Genomic DNA, 14965 nt, shown 5'->3' with positions numbered 1-14965 from the left:
TAACTCAGCTCGTCCACCACTGCTTTGGCTAAGCAAATGGTGCATATCGAGTTGGCAGCTCCAAGGTCTGTCATTTCTGGAAAGTTCAGCCGACGAATTTGGCTGCATTCGTTTGCACATAGCCATTCAGGGTGTGAAAGAAGGGGGTTTCTCGTTCCAGAGAAGTATGGAAAACAAATACTTTTGCGGTTGTTGGGCAAGTACGGGGAGAAGACAAGTCTGAGGAAAATCTTCCGAGTCTCCTATCGATCGGCCAGAGGAAGGATAATATGGAATCGACTTGCGCGCAACGTCTTTCTTTGGCGATGGGATCTAGAACAAGGTCAGGTAGTTTACCGAAAGACAACACCCATTAGTACGAATCGTGGTTTTGTTCATTGTGATGTCAATGACAAGTGATGTGATCTCGTGGCCATGGTCGTTGCCTGACGTGACTTTGACTTGAATTCCACCTTGTCCTTTTAACCCGTTGCAAAAATCTGCCAGACTGCTGACATGGCGTCGAGTTCGTGATCGGGAAAAGTGCTATAAAGTCTCCCGATTAGAAGGGCCATCAAGCTTACAATTTCGTGCACAGGGATGCTGATGCTTGCAAAATGAAAAAAAGGGCCGGCGAAATCTCACAAGGGGGACACAAAAAATGGCGTCAGCCGGGTCATATAACAATCGGTTCTTTGCGGCTTAGGGATTCCCGCGACTTTGCAGGAACTCCGAGTCCTGTCAGCAACTGCGCAGAAGGGCGTAGAATGTTTCTTTCCCCTTGCATGTCTGCCCTGGTAAGCACTATCCATAATTTCGTCAAATCTTCATGACATCAACGGAGGATTCCGGCCACAAAGAAGAAGAAAAGAAGAAGAGGAAGAAGAAGTGCATGATTATGATCGGATAATCGGCACCAATCGGAGTCAACCTTGATGGCTCTGTCGATATCAATTGCATTTTTCCAACCTTGGGAGGCAGTATTTGACCATCTAAGGTGCATATCTGCAGAATAGGGATGCGTACATGATGTCTATGAGAAGTAACGATATTCACCGGCCAATTGATGAGCTTGCAACCTTCAAATATTGATACGATGAGACATGGCACCTACTCTATCGATAATGGTATCAGATAATGACCCCTCAGCCTCTCCGAATGTGTTACTCTGATTCATAGCCATGTGTTTGGCGATTCTGCCTTGACCCCACAGTCACAGTGGAGGCGATAGCTGTTGTGGTATACTCAACCTGACTTGTACCTTGGGTAGGTATGTGGATAGCTTGAGCCATCTGCCTGCATACTGTTCAGGGGCGAGAAATGTATGACCCCAATATTCGGAACCCCAAGCCTTATGATAGGAACCAGTAAGCAACATGGGAAATGTGCCTGGCCTGGCTGGAACCTGGGAGTGTTAATAGTGCATTTGAGGTTTCATTGAACCACGTGCAGGTCAGAGTCAAAGTCCAGGCAACCAGGGTGGCACGGTGGTTTGCCGCTTGCCGCAGCCGGGCCTGCAGGTTGGCGGGGCTCAGCCAGGAATGCTCAGCCCCCCCACAATCTCAATCTCCCTTAATGATTGGCCGTTTGCATACCACAAGGTATTTTACAGTCTCTTGCCCCCCGCCTTATGATCCACAAGCACTGCCCAGCCCATGCAAGCCGTGTGTCTCATCGGAGACTGAAGTATTGCACATGCAACAAACATTTTTATTTGGTGTGAACCCCTTAGAGATCGATATGCCTGGTAATAATCCAAAGCCTCGCCAGAGGATGCAAGTTGGATTATTCTTGCATTCTGTTTGATTAAAATGCCTTGAATGATGCCTCGAGCACTGCCGCCGCAGCAGTGCAAAATTACAAAACATCTAGAGTACAGACAAGATGTTATATAAAGACAAAGAGCATCACGGAACAAGAGCATTATTGTTGGAAATGAGAAATTCAGAACCCCACAGGGAGTCCAATAAAATCACAAATTCTGTTTTAGCTCAACAGCGAACAAAGGACTACGTATTTACGCACCTAATAAACGCAATTAGCCACTCCAACAACTAAGTCCAAGCTCAAACACAGACAAAATGTCGGCGGCAACTATGACCCTCCACCACACAACCTCCTCCTTTTCCTTATGGGAACCCTCTCTGGTCACACGATTACACAAATCCGAAAACCGCGGGCAAACAATGAGTAATCCCTTCAAAAAGCTTTTATCCTTGGCTTCAAAGGACCCGGCAAAGGCCAATCCCAATGGCACACTTGCTCAGAAATCATCGGGCAGAGCGGTGAGCTCTTGGAACCAGTCTTCTACGAACAGCGGCAGGCCTCCCAGCACCAGTATGGGCAATACACAGCAGACTGGAGCAGCCGACAGAGCACAAGATCCTCCCCCGGCATACACGCCCACAGCACCAGCAGCCCCTCCTGCCCCAGCTGCGACAGCAAACTCGAATAAATTTCAGGCCCATCCCATCATCAAGCGCAGGAGCGAGCTGCACACTGACAATGACCCTTACGCCTTTCTGCGCAAATTCGACACCGTCTTTTTGATTGACGATTCGGGCAGCATGTGGGGTCGGCGCTGGAGGGAGACTCGCGATGCGCTGAGTCAGCTGCTGGACGTCGTCCTCGGATACGACGATGATGGCGTTGATTTCTATTTCATCAACCACCAGACCAAAGACCGGGGTAACAGCGACGAGCCCTGGAAGGCGGGCTCGGGCTACCGTAATGTCACACGCGCCACGGGAACCAGTCGCCCAGGCGAGCAGTTGACGGTCGAGGAGATATTCAGCAATGTCCAACCATCTGGTGGTACGCTGACGGGTATGCGCCTGGAAAAGATCCTCAGCCGCTACCTGAGAAAGTACGAGGAGATGGTGCGCGAGACTGACGACGAGACCTGTCTCAAGCCACTCAACATCATTGTCATTACCGACGGCGTTGCACAAGATCATCCTAAGGAGTACATCGTGCCCGCAGCACAGAGACTTGATCGCGTCGGCGCCCCCATCTACCAAATTGGAGTCCAGTTTTTCCAGGTGGGAGATGATCGCCGGGCCACAGAGTCGCTTCGCGTGCTAGACGACGAGCTTTGCAAGACTCAGGGATGCCGAGATATGGTGGACACGACCACCAGTGGCGGTTCCGAGATGACTGGCGAGCACCTTCTCAAGGCACTCCAGGGCGGCGTCGACAAGCACTGGGACAAGAAGAGGGCATGAATTGCGGGGCTACGTTTGACAGGCTGCCTACGAGCTCCTGATTGCTTAAAAAACGGTTTGGGAACCAAAAACAAAAAACAAAATAGACTATTTCCTAGGGGATACAGGGAGAGCCTGGCTTGGCAAACAAGAAGACCTAGAAACAGGGTATTGGTACACAGTACACGGTTGGCGTTTGGCGTTGTTGAACACAAAGATGGCGTGTTCACATGCATTCGGTCATTCAAGGGAAACTTCTCTTCTACCTACATACTTCTCTCCTCTGTATTATTAGATTTCACTTTTCATAGAAAGATACCCCCAAACTGGAGCAAAGGAACTACTGGCTGGCTAGATGAGTTAAGAAGCATTCATATTTATTCATTCTCCTGAAAATAATAGCAGTGTTGATTCCATGGGCAAAAAATATGTCTTGGAGTATTGAGATTCATCCTTCATCAAGCATACCGAGCCAGTATCTGACGACAGCCTTGGCGCAGACATGCTGCAACATTGACAAAAGAGGAAAAGGGGTGGGCACAGGTTCACCTCGGTGACCAATATCAGCAAGGCTGTGAGCTGCCAATCTAGTAGGTAAGTCCGGCTGCAGATTCCTCATGCAGCCTTGCGAGCACTGCCCTGGTGTACAGCCTGATGGACCCCCAATATCTGATGCAAGTGCATGCACACAGGTTTTGACTATTGGAAAAATGGTTGGTTCGAACTAGATTGTAGCAAAAACAATAACAGATGGATAATACAGATCACAATTAGCCACGACTTTAAAAATTCCCCTTACCTAAACCGCCATGGGCGATTCATAGTCTATCTAGCACGAAATGGCATGTAGACTTAGAGCAGAAGGTGTAGTCGCAATGTCCAATGACCCTGCCCTCGGTAACTCTAGTTGATGCCACACGCAGTCTTTGCAATAATCAAAGTAGGTGCTCATTGGAAGGTATGCTTTCCTCTGTTGAACACTAAATTGCTGTTACTCCCAGAAACAGTCATCATATGTCGCTCTGTTTGTTTTGTTTATGCTGACCAGATGTAGGAAAGGACATCTGTCCTCCCTCGGTACATAAATATGTCGACGACCCCCGGTTCCAGCTTGATAGTTTTCACTTTTCCAATTCAACATTACTTTCTACATTCATTCTATATATTCCTTATCCTTGTTGGCCTCGTCTCAGGTGCTAAGCACTGCACTAAATACTAGTACCAACACCCCCGACAGCCTGGACGACATTTCCGCCCTCTTCTCTTCATCACACTTTTCGTAGCTACCACTTTGCCAAACGTAGATCGAGGGGTACTATTTGCGATCATTACGCTTTGTAGCTCGAACAACACACTCCTTTACTTCCCATTGTTTCCCCGTTGTTTCCGCAAATTCCAGGTACCTACTTACCGACAAGCCTCTGGCCTTACCACCTCGACTCTTCCGTAAAGGAACCCACCTCCCCTCACTGAACCAGCGGTCCGATACGACCCCAAGAAAGTATGATGAACACACATTGTAAAAACCCTGTCTTCCTATCCCATATGCTGACTAAAGGACCATGCAAGTTTGATCAAGCTTGCTCTCTTCTCGCCAGAGTAGAAAATTAGACGAAAAGATCGTGGATTCCGACTGTATCGTTTATTCAGTTCGTGGTCGCAACAAAAGGTTACCCGATAACCGAAAATGAAGAATTCCCGCCAATAGAGGAGATAGAGGCAGGCAGATACTCCTGCCAGCCAAGTGTTAACTGCGCAGCCTCGAATCCAGATCCAGATAAGTGAGTGAAGGTACGAGGAATGTACACACTTGAAGCTGATGATAAATAGGAAACCTCTACATTTCAAACAGCGGATGGATATGATTGGTCGAAATCAAACACCTGCACCAAAACCAGTCACAGTGTGGCCAAGTAGTGTGGCATCCTTCGGGCGATGCAACGGGAAGGGTTATCAAGTCTGTTTGTTCACGCATAAACTTCGTAGCTGTAGACTATCATTAATTTGACTCTGTATTTTGGATACTGGTCGCATCACTCTTCATTATCATGGCTAGCTACTTCACGCAACCTAGATTCCGAGGTGACGTACAATCAACAGGGCCATCACTTCAAATTATTCTATTACTCAACAATGGTAAAGTCCACTGGCTCTGAAATGAGCGAAATATCCCCCTTGCCTTTCAGGTGGTGGATTCTGTATGGCGGTCCTCCAGCTTCATATAGAATGTCATCTGTTGTCCCCCACCACCAGAGTCCCGTTTTGCTCCCTGAGTCTGAGATGCCAAGACGATAAGTGTTTCCCGGCTGGAAGATACACACCCCTTCCCCATCGACACGCTTGACAAGGTTGAATGGTTGTTCGGCAATGGTGAGCTCGCGCCCTGGATACAGCGTCACGTAGTACCTTTGGTCGGACGAACCCCTTCTCGGCTGGTAGGGTAGCCGCGAAGGACCCTTTGTAATTTCCAGCCTGATATCTTCAGGCGGGTCGCGTGATATGTTCTGAGCAGTAAAGTCGCGGCGCTTCAAGGCCAATTGCGGGTTGAATGCGGTGGGCCATGTCATCAAGGTGATGGGTTTCGGCGCAGACGGCGCTAATGTTGCGACAATGGTGAAGGTGGGAAATCCTGCATCTCCGGTCTGTCGGCTGTACTCTGGAGGAGTAATGGCCAAGCGGACTGAAATAGATGGTATCGCGGGTTCCGTGTCTGCCATTTGGTGCTGCTTCTGCTGTCGTACTTTGAAGTAGAATAGAGTTTGTTGTGGGTGTTGAAAAGAGAAATATATCTGATGTGGCGGGGTAATAAGTGCTTACCTATGTCACCATAAAAAGAAACGATACATTTACGGAATACACTCGCTCATTATCAAGCTGGTTTGGCGCCTCAAGTCGCTGCTCTCCTGGCTCATTCTCAATTGTGTGCAAACAACGTCATTTTCGCTTGTTGCCAGACGACGACGTACATTTTTAGAAACCACTTGTTCTACATAGTTATGCACATTGGTTCTACCCACTTGGTGCACATCCATCTAATAAGGTTAGAGAGCCATGGCACTGCTGCGATCCCCTGATTGGACGACTTACTCAGGCATGAATCCCCCCTGCCGTCACGGACCGTTCAGGCACAATGGAGCATAACGCGTTATGCACCTTGCCAAGTTGCAGATCTTGCCAACTGCGCTATAACTTGAGCGTCTTGAGCCACCTTTGTGAATCCAACCGCCGATCAGAACCCACCAACAAATATGCTATGAGTGATGGCTTCTTGGAATCAAATGAATAACATTTCGAAGGACTTGAAACAAGGTTTTCTAGAAAACCCACTTGAGTCGATCTACAATAACGGGATCGACATTTGTTTTCAAAATCATGAGTTCATTTCTTAAAAATCTCAGGGGAGCATTGGGCCACATTCCATCCTTCGTCATCCACTTCTATTGCTATCTTGAAGAGGGTTAGAAGTTGTATAGCTCTTGGCAACATGGGTCAACGGGAATATCTTTACGTAAACAAACTGTCCAAGATTAGAACATGTTCACGCAGCTACGACCGAGTCAAGAAAAGCAATGTTCACCATAAGGTGCTTCAAGGAATTGTAGTACTTTACTTTTGACGGCAAAGTCTTTCCCCCCTCCCTCAATACGCATAGAAGTAGAAGGTACCATGTTCCTTAGAATTATGTACCCCTGACATGACTCGATGATGACATACAACTGTATACTTCGGATGTCCAAAGATATCCTCACCAAGAACAAGCCATGGATAATGGCAGGGCGGCGTAGGTGGGTCAAGGAAGAAGGAAATAGATATATAAATCATCAATAATGTCCATGGCCAGACTTAATCTTCTCATCATCTTCCCCAACAGCCTCGTCACCTCTTAAATCATCGCAAACACCTGAATCGAGCTTTCCTCATTGTAACTACGCCCAACGCGCACGACCATTCTATACCATGGCTACTCTCAAGACCATATCGTTTCTTGCTCTATTAGCATCATCTACTGTCGCTGTACCGTTCGAGAACGCACCAGAAGCTGTGCGGTCGATTCTCAAGAGGACCAACCCTTCCATCGCTTCGGATTTTACTGCCCAGCAAAAGACTCAGATCGAGGATGCATTGAAAGATGTGATCAGTCTAAGTGTGGAAGCAGTCGCTGCCCTGGATGATGACGACCGTGACGAAATAATTGAAAACTATTTCGACGAGGATGACAAGGACACTGTCCGAGACGTCTATCTCAAAATTATGGGTGACCCCGATGATCCTACAAACCCAGACCCCACCGGCAATTCCATGCTGGGCAACATCGAAATTGTAAAGGACTATCAGGACGTAAATGGTGATTACAACTGCGACGATGGAACCATGGCGCTTCTGGTCGACTGGAGCACAGACAACCCGCATCTCATCCTATGCGATTTAGCATTCACCCATGGTGGGATCGACAAGGGCTACGACAATGTCCAAAAAATTGATTGTGACTGGGTCGACGACAGAGTGACCTGGAAAATGTACACGCTGGGTGCTAATCTACTACACGAGTTCACGCAAGTATTCCCATCGCTCCAATCTTGGAACAATTCTTTGCAGACTTTTTTTTTCTAACTTTACATATGCAGACATTTTGAGAAACTAGTCGTACCTCCCCTCGACCTGGATGTCACTGACGAGGAAGACGGTTATGGGCCTGTCAACACACGAAAACTCGACAAGGACAAGGCTCTGTACAACGCCGACAGCTACGCTTGGTACGCCACCGAGGCGTTCTGGACAAAGCATTGTGATAACGACTACGGTGAGCCCGAAGACGATGACGACAAGGATCCCAATTGCAACGACGAGGCCTGTCAAGATGCAACGGCATAGCCGGTTCAAGGATTACGGGGTTAGATGGATATTAGTCCAGAATTGTTGTACTGATGTAGTCAGTACCCACCGCAGATAACCTGCTCGTGTATATTAAATAGCTATTTAGCAAGTACATTTTGCAGATCGATAGGATCAAGTCTGATATTTGCGTTGCGCTCTCTCGATTGTATTTCTCCCATTCACTTTGGCTCTGGTGAAATAAATAGACTAGTTTTATTTATATGTTTCTTTTCTGGACCGGTCTCGTCATGTAGTCAATGAAAGTACCCAAAAACGCATGTCAGCTCGACTGAAACTGATTTCATGGAATATAGTAAATTTACACATCCTGAACTACTAGGAATGATTATTGGCATGACTGTATATTGTGCAAATACTTGCCAATCTATTTGAACTAGGATTTCACGTGAGATTTGGTGATTGTTTCATATAAAGAGTCTTTTTTAGTTCTCTGTAGTGCAGATCGGTATGTCTGCACCATTTGTTCTCTATTCCAACTTGGAAAAAAAAAAAAAAGAACCAATAGAAGAGTATGCGTAATATCATGATTGGCTATATAGCATTCCAAATCGGGCATCGAATACGTAAGGTCAACGGCTTTATTGCCTCTTTTGTTGGCATCCAGTATCACCTTTCTCCCGCGATAATCCCGAGCCAGTCGCTTGTTGAAAGAACACCTCCGGTGGGTGCACATGTCCGGTGGGGGTGCAGGAGCTGTAGCATTTGAACTCCCCACTCACTATTCATCACCGCCGCACATCTACAACTCATGTCATTGCATTAAATAAATGATGATCAAGACAGTTCAGGACTTGACGGTCGAAATCACAAACATTATTGCTGGAACATTTGCTTGCTTAGGGCCAAATATTAGGTCTGTCCGACTTGCCTACATAGAAGGCCACGCCTAATTTGTACAATTCACAACACGACAAGCCCACAATGCTTGAGACAGATATTATCAGTTTCGAAGCTATCCGGGGAGGGTTCAGTCTTCTCAAAGTTCCGATACTAGTGGACAAAGGCGACTTTGATGGTGTCCATATCGCTGCCCACCATTTGTCGCAGGACTTTGCCAAGGTAACAGATGATGCGGCTAACCAGGTTGTCACGAATGTTGCTGAGCTGCATGGCGCGCGTAAAGCAATCATTATTGGCACCCTCGAAAGGTCCATCACCCTTCAAAGCTTGAGTGCGACGGGAAAGTTGGAGCTATCAACTATAGCTAATGGATGGGAATGCTTTACGACACAGCTGATCCGTGATCCGTTCCCAGGCTGTGATGCTGCTCTGGTAATTGCAGGAAGTGACAAGAGGGGAGCAATCTTTGGCACCTACACGATATCAAACCAAATTGGTATTTCTCCGTAAGCTTACTCATCATCATCTATCCAAGGTAAAAGCATTTCTGATATAAACTAGTTGGTATTTCTGGTCCGATGTCCCACCCCAGAAACATTCCAATATTTTCGCCCGGGACGTCCAAACCCGTCAAGGGCCCCCAAGCGTAAAGTATCGTGGAATATTCATCAATGACGAGGCTCCTGCACTGTCAGGATGGGTTCACGAAAATTATGGGGACAAGTTCAATACTGAGTTCTATAAGAACGTTTTTGAGCTCTTGTTAAGGCTCAAGGTACGTGGCAGATACAGTCATGACTTTTCCCCTTCTTTATACTGCTCGAGGCTTTTTAGCATGTTTATATTCTACCCTGACCACCGTTGCAGGCGAATTTTCTTTGGCCAGCTATGTGGTTTGGCTTTCCTCACCCGGGCCAAAGCTTCTTCGTTGACGATCCATTGAACCAAGAAATGGCTGACAAGTACGGTATCGTCATATCCACTTCACATCACGAGCCGATGCAGCGGGCAGCCAACGAATGGTTTTCAGAACCATACCATCAAGCGGATGGTAGTTGGTCATGGCTTGCAAATAGAGAAAAGATTACGAAATTCTTCAATGAAGGGGCGGAAAGAGCCAAGCCCTACGAAAGCTACATCACTGTAGGTATGCGAGGTGAAGGTGATAGGAAGATTGTGGGCAGCAACCCGCAAGCTGTCATTTCTGATGTGTTGAAGACCCAGAGGGAGATATTCAAGCATCACTATGGGAAGGAAGATGGTCCCAACCGTTCGTGCTCGTCCCACTTTATTTTTGAACACGGAATGCTGACTTGCTTTGATAGAGGTGATTGCTCTCTACAAGGAGGTTCAGCAACAGTTCTCCGCTGGTCTCGATATTCCTGGAGATATCACACTATTGTTCTCTGATGACAACTATGGTACGGCTCGAAGACTTCCATACGGTGATGAATTGAAACGCTCGGGTGGATCTGGGGTAAGACAAAGTCTCTGACAACCCTTGGTGTCTGATTCAAGTATTAATTCATTTCTAGATTTACTACCATTTTGAATATGTTGGCCACCCACGTTCATACACGTGGCTCAACAGCAATCATGTTCCCAAAGTTCAACAGCAATTGAGCCATGCATATACGAATGGGGCTAGGCAGATCTGGGTTTTCAACGTTGGGGACTTGAAGCCCATGGAGATCCCCTTGACCTTTGCCCTAATGCATGCTTGGGACGTCACGAGGTACACGCACTCAAACTTGGACCAATATTTTGGTCTGTTTGCTCGCAACACCTTCGGGTCCCTGCCAAACATTACCGACGATATTTCTTCACTTCTCTGCACATACGATCGCTTGGTAGCACTACGCAAGCACGATCATATTGAGCCGGATTCATTCTCCTTGGCACACTACAGTGAAGCTGAAGTGATTGAAAAGCAGTGGAAGGGTATTCTATCCAAGGCAGAAGCTCTTTACGTGGTAGTAGACAGAGACATGCAGGCTGCGTTTTATGAGCTTGTACTGCACCCTATCAAGGCCACTACTATATTCATTTCTCTCCGAGTGGCGCAAGCTAAGAACAGGCTCTACGCCTTGCAGAGAAGGAATGAGGCAAACCACTGGGCGGAAGAGGTCCTACGCCTGTTCAACGCGGATGCTGATCTCAGTCAAGAGTACCATCGCTTGCTCAATGGAAGATGGAACCATATCATGCGCCAGCCGCATTTGGGGTACAGAGAACTCGATTATGCACCGTCGCGCAACATGATTGAGGGTGTATCGTACGTTCAGACCAGGGAGGATTCAAATCCCATCATGGGGCATCTTGGAATCGCAGTCGAGAATCATGCGGGCACGCGACCCGGCCTTATTTGCGAGGAGGCCGATCGTACTCATCCCACACGAAGGGACCTTGTTCCTAGTGTCACTCTACCACCTCTAGAACCATTTGGTGCAGAATCGAGGTGGTTTGAGATTTTCTCTCGCAGTACGCGCGAGTTTATTTGGACGCTCAGTGTTCCATATCCTTGGGTTCGTCTTTCCCGAGAGACTGATATCATGAAGCCTCATTCTCCGTCTGCTCGGATTGAAGTCTCTATCGACTGGCCACAGGTACCCGACGGCTTTGAAGAGGAGATATTGATTGAGATTCGATCTTCAATGGGCGATTTCGACTACGTCCATGCCAAGGTGGTGAATCGTACCATACCCTCTGGCTTTACCGGATTTGTCGAGTCTGACGGCTACGTGTCTCTGCATGCTACAAAATGTGTCCAGCCAGACCTCTCTGTCTACCAGATTCTCCCTTTCCTTGGAAGAACGGGTGATGGTGCAGTCGGACTCCAGGAGGATATAAAAGGCCCTACTGGCTTTCTATCATATCCATTTCACACATTTACATCGGCCCCGGACTCTAGGATCGTTCTGTACTTCACGTTTACGCTTGACACAAACCCGGAACGACCATTGACTTACGATGTTGTAATTGATGATGGCAATCTAGAGACTCATCGTTTAGTCCGCGAGCCAGTCGTTGCTGGTGACCTGCCGCCAGGCTGGCTCTCGACAGTCATGGACTGCGCATGGACTAAACACCACAATGTGGACCTTGGTATCACGGGTACCCACCTACTCAAGATTCGCTTGAACGAACCAAACTGTCTGTTGGAAAAGGTTGTTGTCGACCTGGGCGGAGTAAAAGAGAGCTACATTGGTCCGCCTCAAAGTTTGTTCATTCATTTGTGATGTGGCTCACTTTCTTCCGAGCCTGACGGGAAGAGAAGCTATGAAAAGACCAGCGGTCATGATTGATGGAAAAGCATAGTTTTTTTTATTTGAGTAAGCAGTTGAGTGAGAAGTCATGTTGGAATATAATCACGAGCGGAGTGCACACGCCAATACAATAGTTGCGGCAGTCTCAACTTCGACCTGAAAGATGACTTGTTATAGGTTAAACAAGACAGCTCGAGACTGCTTTACCAGACCTCGTACACTACGGCTACTTTTACTTTACGTCATTTAATGCCGTAAAGTATGAGATATTGCTGCAAACTATGGAGGCGCGGGTATTGTCCGCTGTTCGACTATATCCCGACGTGGATATATTATTTTGCCACGGAATAATTGTTTCGCTTCCGGTGCTTGAAGAGACGAAGAAATCATTTTCATCTCCAATCGTAGCAACACCGGCCGGCATTTCGCGCTGATTCCTCGTAGAAGTCGTACAGTATCGGAATTAATTGGTCTCATCTACGTGTGAATTCGGCTGATGAATGCTCCGTTGTACCACGCCGGGATAAATTCCGATGGTGTTCCAGTGATGTTCCGGAGGGTGTTCCGGTGGAGTCCTCCGGTGAAACAAAACACTACTCCGTAGACTCTCAATTATGCCGAGAGGATCGGAGTAAGTACGTGCCTTCCGCCATTAAGCAATGTCATTTGAGCTCCACGAATCGGAAAATTCACCAGATGCAAAGCGAGATACAGCAGGTATCTGTTTGCCAGGCCTGCGTAACGGGAGATATTGGGATCAACGGATGAAGTTCAGGGAATCAAAGTATAAATGGTAAAGTATAGATAGACAATATCTGGCCTATCCTTAGCCTTGTGTTCCATCAATCCAAGAACCTTCCCTCCAACATGTCGTCAATTTTCAGCATGAGATTTACACTTGTCTTATTCCTTTGCCTCGACACGATTTCGGGCCTTGCGTCGCCTGCCAATGTCAAGTTGGAGAAGAATGACGTTACTCGTTCCGGAACTGCAACCGTTACCCTTAACTCGCCTTCCGGTACTGCTCGATTCCTAGCTGCAGGGGTTCATAATGGCATTCCCCCAAATGACTTCTCCAGTTACGTTGCCGGAACACCTGCTGCCACTGCTGCCGTACAAACACAAATCCCCGACCAGTATTTCTCGGGTATCAAGCTCCAAAATGCCCGAGGTGGTCAAGGCAATCTTCCTTCCCCGAGCCGCGGTTGGCAGTTTGGAGAGGATGAGTACAACGTATGATGACTATCTCGACTCCTGGGTGATTTTTGGTACCATACTGACTTTACATATGGATAGAACCGCTTCCGTGCTGTCCATTCTAATTATCTCACTGTGAGAAAATTTGGTGGTAACTACACCTTGATGGTTAGCAACCTCTGGGGCCAGAGAAACAGCAGCTCCCCGGACCCAGGCAGTGACGGGGACTGGTCTTCTTGGGATACCTTCCTAGCCACTCTCTGCGCCGACATTAAAGCGGCCGGTATGACGTCGGGTCTCGATATCGAGGTCTGGAATGAACCAGATGGACAGTTCAGTTCCAGTGCCACATGGCTCAATATCTGGGGCCGATCGTACCCTAAACTCAAGTAAGTCACACAGACATGATACCATTAAGTTATGGTCGAATGGACACTGTTGATGGTTATAAAACTGACAGGTCCCTATGTCCTGCCACTACCCGTATCGTTGGCCCTGGCTACGCCGGCCCTCCATCAACATCTGACGTGTGGTGGGTACGCTTCCTGGATTTCATTCAATCAAATGGAACTGTACCAGATACATATAACTATCACCACCTTACACACGATACTGATCCAGCGGTCAATTACGCAACATTTCAAACTATGCTCAATGATCGCGATCTCCCCTCGCGCACAATATATGTCAACGAATATGGCTCGACGGGCGAGCAGCGCCCCTCGTATGATGCATGGTTCATCTCCCGGTTTGAGCGTCTAAATCTTCATGCTATCCGCGCGAATTGGGAGAGTACCGCAGAGACCACCGCGGATTACCTGGCCAACACTCTGGCAAAGGACGGCACAGCGTATAGTCCAGCTGGGTCATGGCACGTATTATCATATTACGCAAATATGACTGGTAATCGCCTGGCCACAACTGCCTCCGCTGATGGCGGATTCGATGTGTACGCTGTTAGCTCAGGCAGCGGAATTGGTTCTACAAAGATCATCACGGGCTCCCACGGCACCACAAACCCTTACCTGATTCAAATTTCGGGTTTGGCAGCGATGGGCTATCCCACCTCGGGCCAGATCCGAGTTACGGTTCGTGAATTTGCGTGGAACGGTAAATACGGCGCCGTCGCTTCACCGGGTATATACGGCTACGTCAATCGTGACATTGAGAATGATTCAGTAGGTCGAGGTTTCTACACCTTTGCTGTTTGACCGGAACTAACAAGTTTGATCAGTTTACTATTGGCACAACCGCTTCCTCTGGAGATGTGGCTTATGCCTTTGAATTTTGAGAAGGTATAATCGACCCACCTATTTATGTTAGCTACTAGTGTACAATTCAAAATGATGGGTTCAGAAAATTCACAATTCACATGATCTAGTGACCTCTACCGGACATTAAGCGTTGATCAGGAGCCACAGATGAGTAACAAAGATGTACATACCGTGATATACGAAATGCCTATCATAAATATACCACCAGGCCATATCTGCAAAAGTGGGAGCTTCACACCTAGCTCAGGTTGGTGCAGAGATATATATTCGAGGACTCGAGTGACGCCTGGTCTACAAGCAGAAACACTAT

At 47.5% G+C, this 14965-nt stretch overlaps 5 protein-coding genes across 5 annotated transcripts; 4 read left to right on the top strand and 1 right to left on the bottom strand.

Annotated features, from left to right (window-relative positions):
• Nucleotides 1–2165: 2165 nt before the first annotated feature.
• On the top strand, nucleotides 2166–3203 carry PFICI_09406 (uncharacterized protein; the record flags this gene model as incomplete). Its single annotated transcript, XM_007837987.1, has 1 exon — nucleotides 2166–3203. The coding sequence occupies one exon, from the start codon at nucleotides 2166–2168 to the stop codon at nucleotides 3201–3203; it is 1038 nt and encodes a 345-aa protein (XP_007836178.1).
• A 2102-nt stretch (nucleotides 3204–5305) lies between these two features.
• Nucleotides 5306–5899, bottom strand: PFICI_09405 (uncharacterized protein; the record flags this gene model as incomplete). The annotated part of the gene is made up of 1 exon (XM_007837986.1): nucleotides 5306–5899. One exon carries the CDS (start codon nucleotides 5897–5899, stop codon nucleotides 5306–5308), a length of 594 nt encoding a protein of 197 aa, XP_007836177.1.
• Nucleotides 5900–7139: 1240 nt separating this feature from the next.
• Nucleotides 7140–8054, top strand: PFICI_09404 (uncharacterized protein; the record flags this gene model as incomplete). Its single annotated transcript, XM_007837985.1, has 2 exons — nucleotides 7140–7699; nucleotides 7808–8054. The coding sequence occupies 2 exons, from the start codon at nucleotides 7140–7142 to the stop codon at nucleotides 8052–8054; spliced, it is 807 nt and encodes a 268-aa protein (XP_007836176.1).
• Nucleotides 8055–8999: 945 nt separating this feature from the next.
• On the top strand, nucleotides 9000–12157 carry PFICI_09403 (uncharacterized protein; the record flags this gene model as incomplete). The annotated part of the gene is made up of 5 exons (XM_007837984.1): nucleotides 9000–9424; nucleotides 9480–9693; nucleotides 9786–10188; nucleotides 10244–10395; nucleotides 10454–12157. 5 exons carry the CDS (start codon nucleotides 9000–9002, stop codon nucleotides 12155–12157), a joined length of 2898 nt encoding a protein of 965 aa, XP_007836175.1.
• An 894-nt stretch (nucleotides 12158–13051) lies between these two features.
• Nucleotides 13052–14672, top strand: PFICI_09402 (uncharacterized protein; the record flags this gene model as incomplete). Its single annotated transcript, XM_007837983.1, has 4 exons — nucleotides 13052–13417; nucleotides 13481–13770; nucleotides 13842–14559; nucleotides 14616–14672. 4 exons carry the CDS (start codon nucleotides 13052–13054, stop codon nucleotides 14670–14672), a joined length of 1431 nt encoding a protein of 476 aa, XP_007836174.1.
• Nucleotides 14673–14965: the final 293 nt, after the last annotated feature.

This window comes from Pestalotiopsis fici (assembly GCF_000516985.1).
Source record: "Pestalotiopsis fici W106-1 unplaced genomic scaffold PFICI_Scf_6, whole genome shotgun sequence".
Taxonomy (NCBI): Eukaryota; Fungi; Ascomycota; class Sordariomycetes; order Amphisphaeriales; family Sporocadaceae; genus Pestalotiopsis; species Pestalotiopsis fici.
Note: the sequence above shows the minus strand (reverse complement) of the source record. Positions and strands in the feature narration are given on the sequence as shown.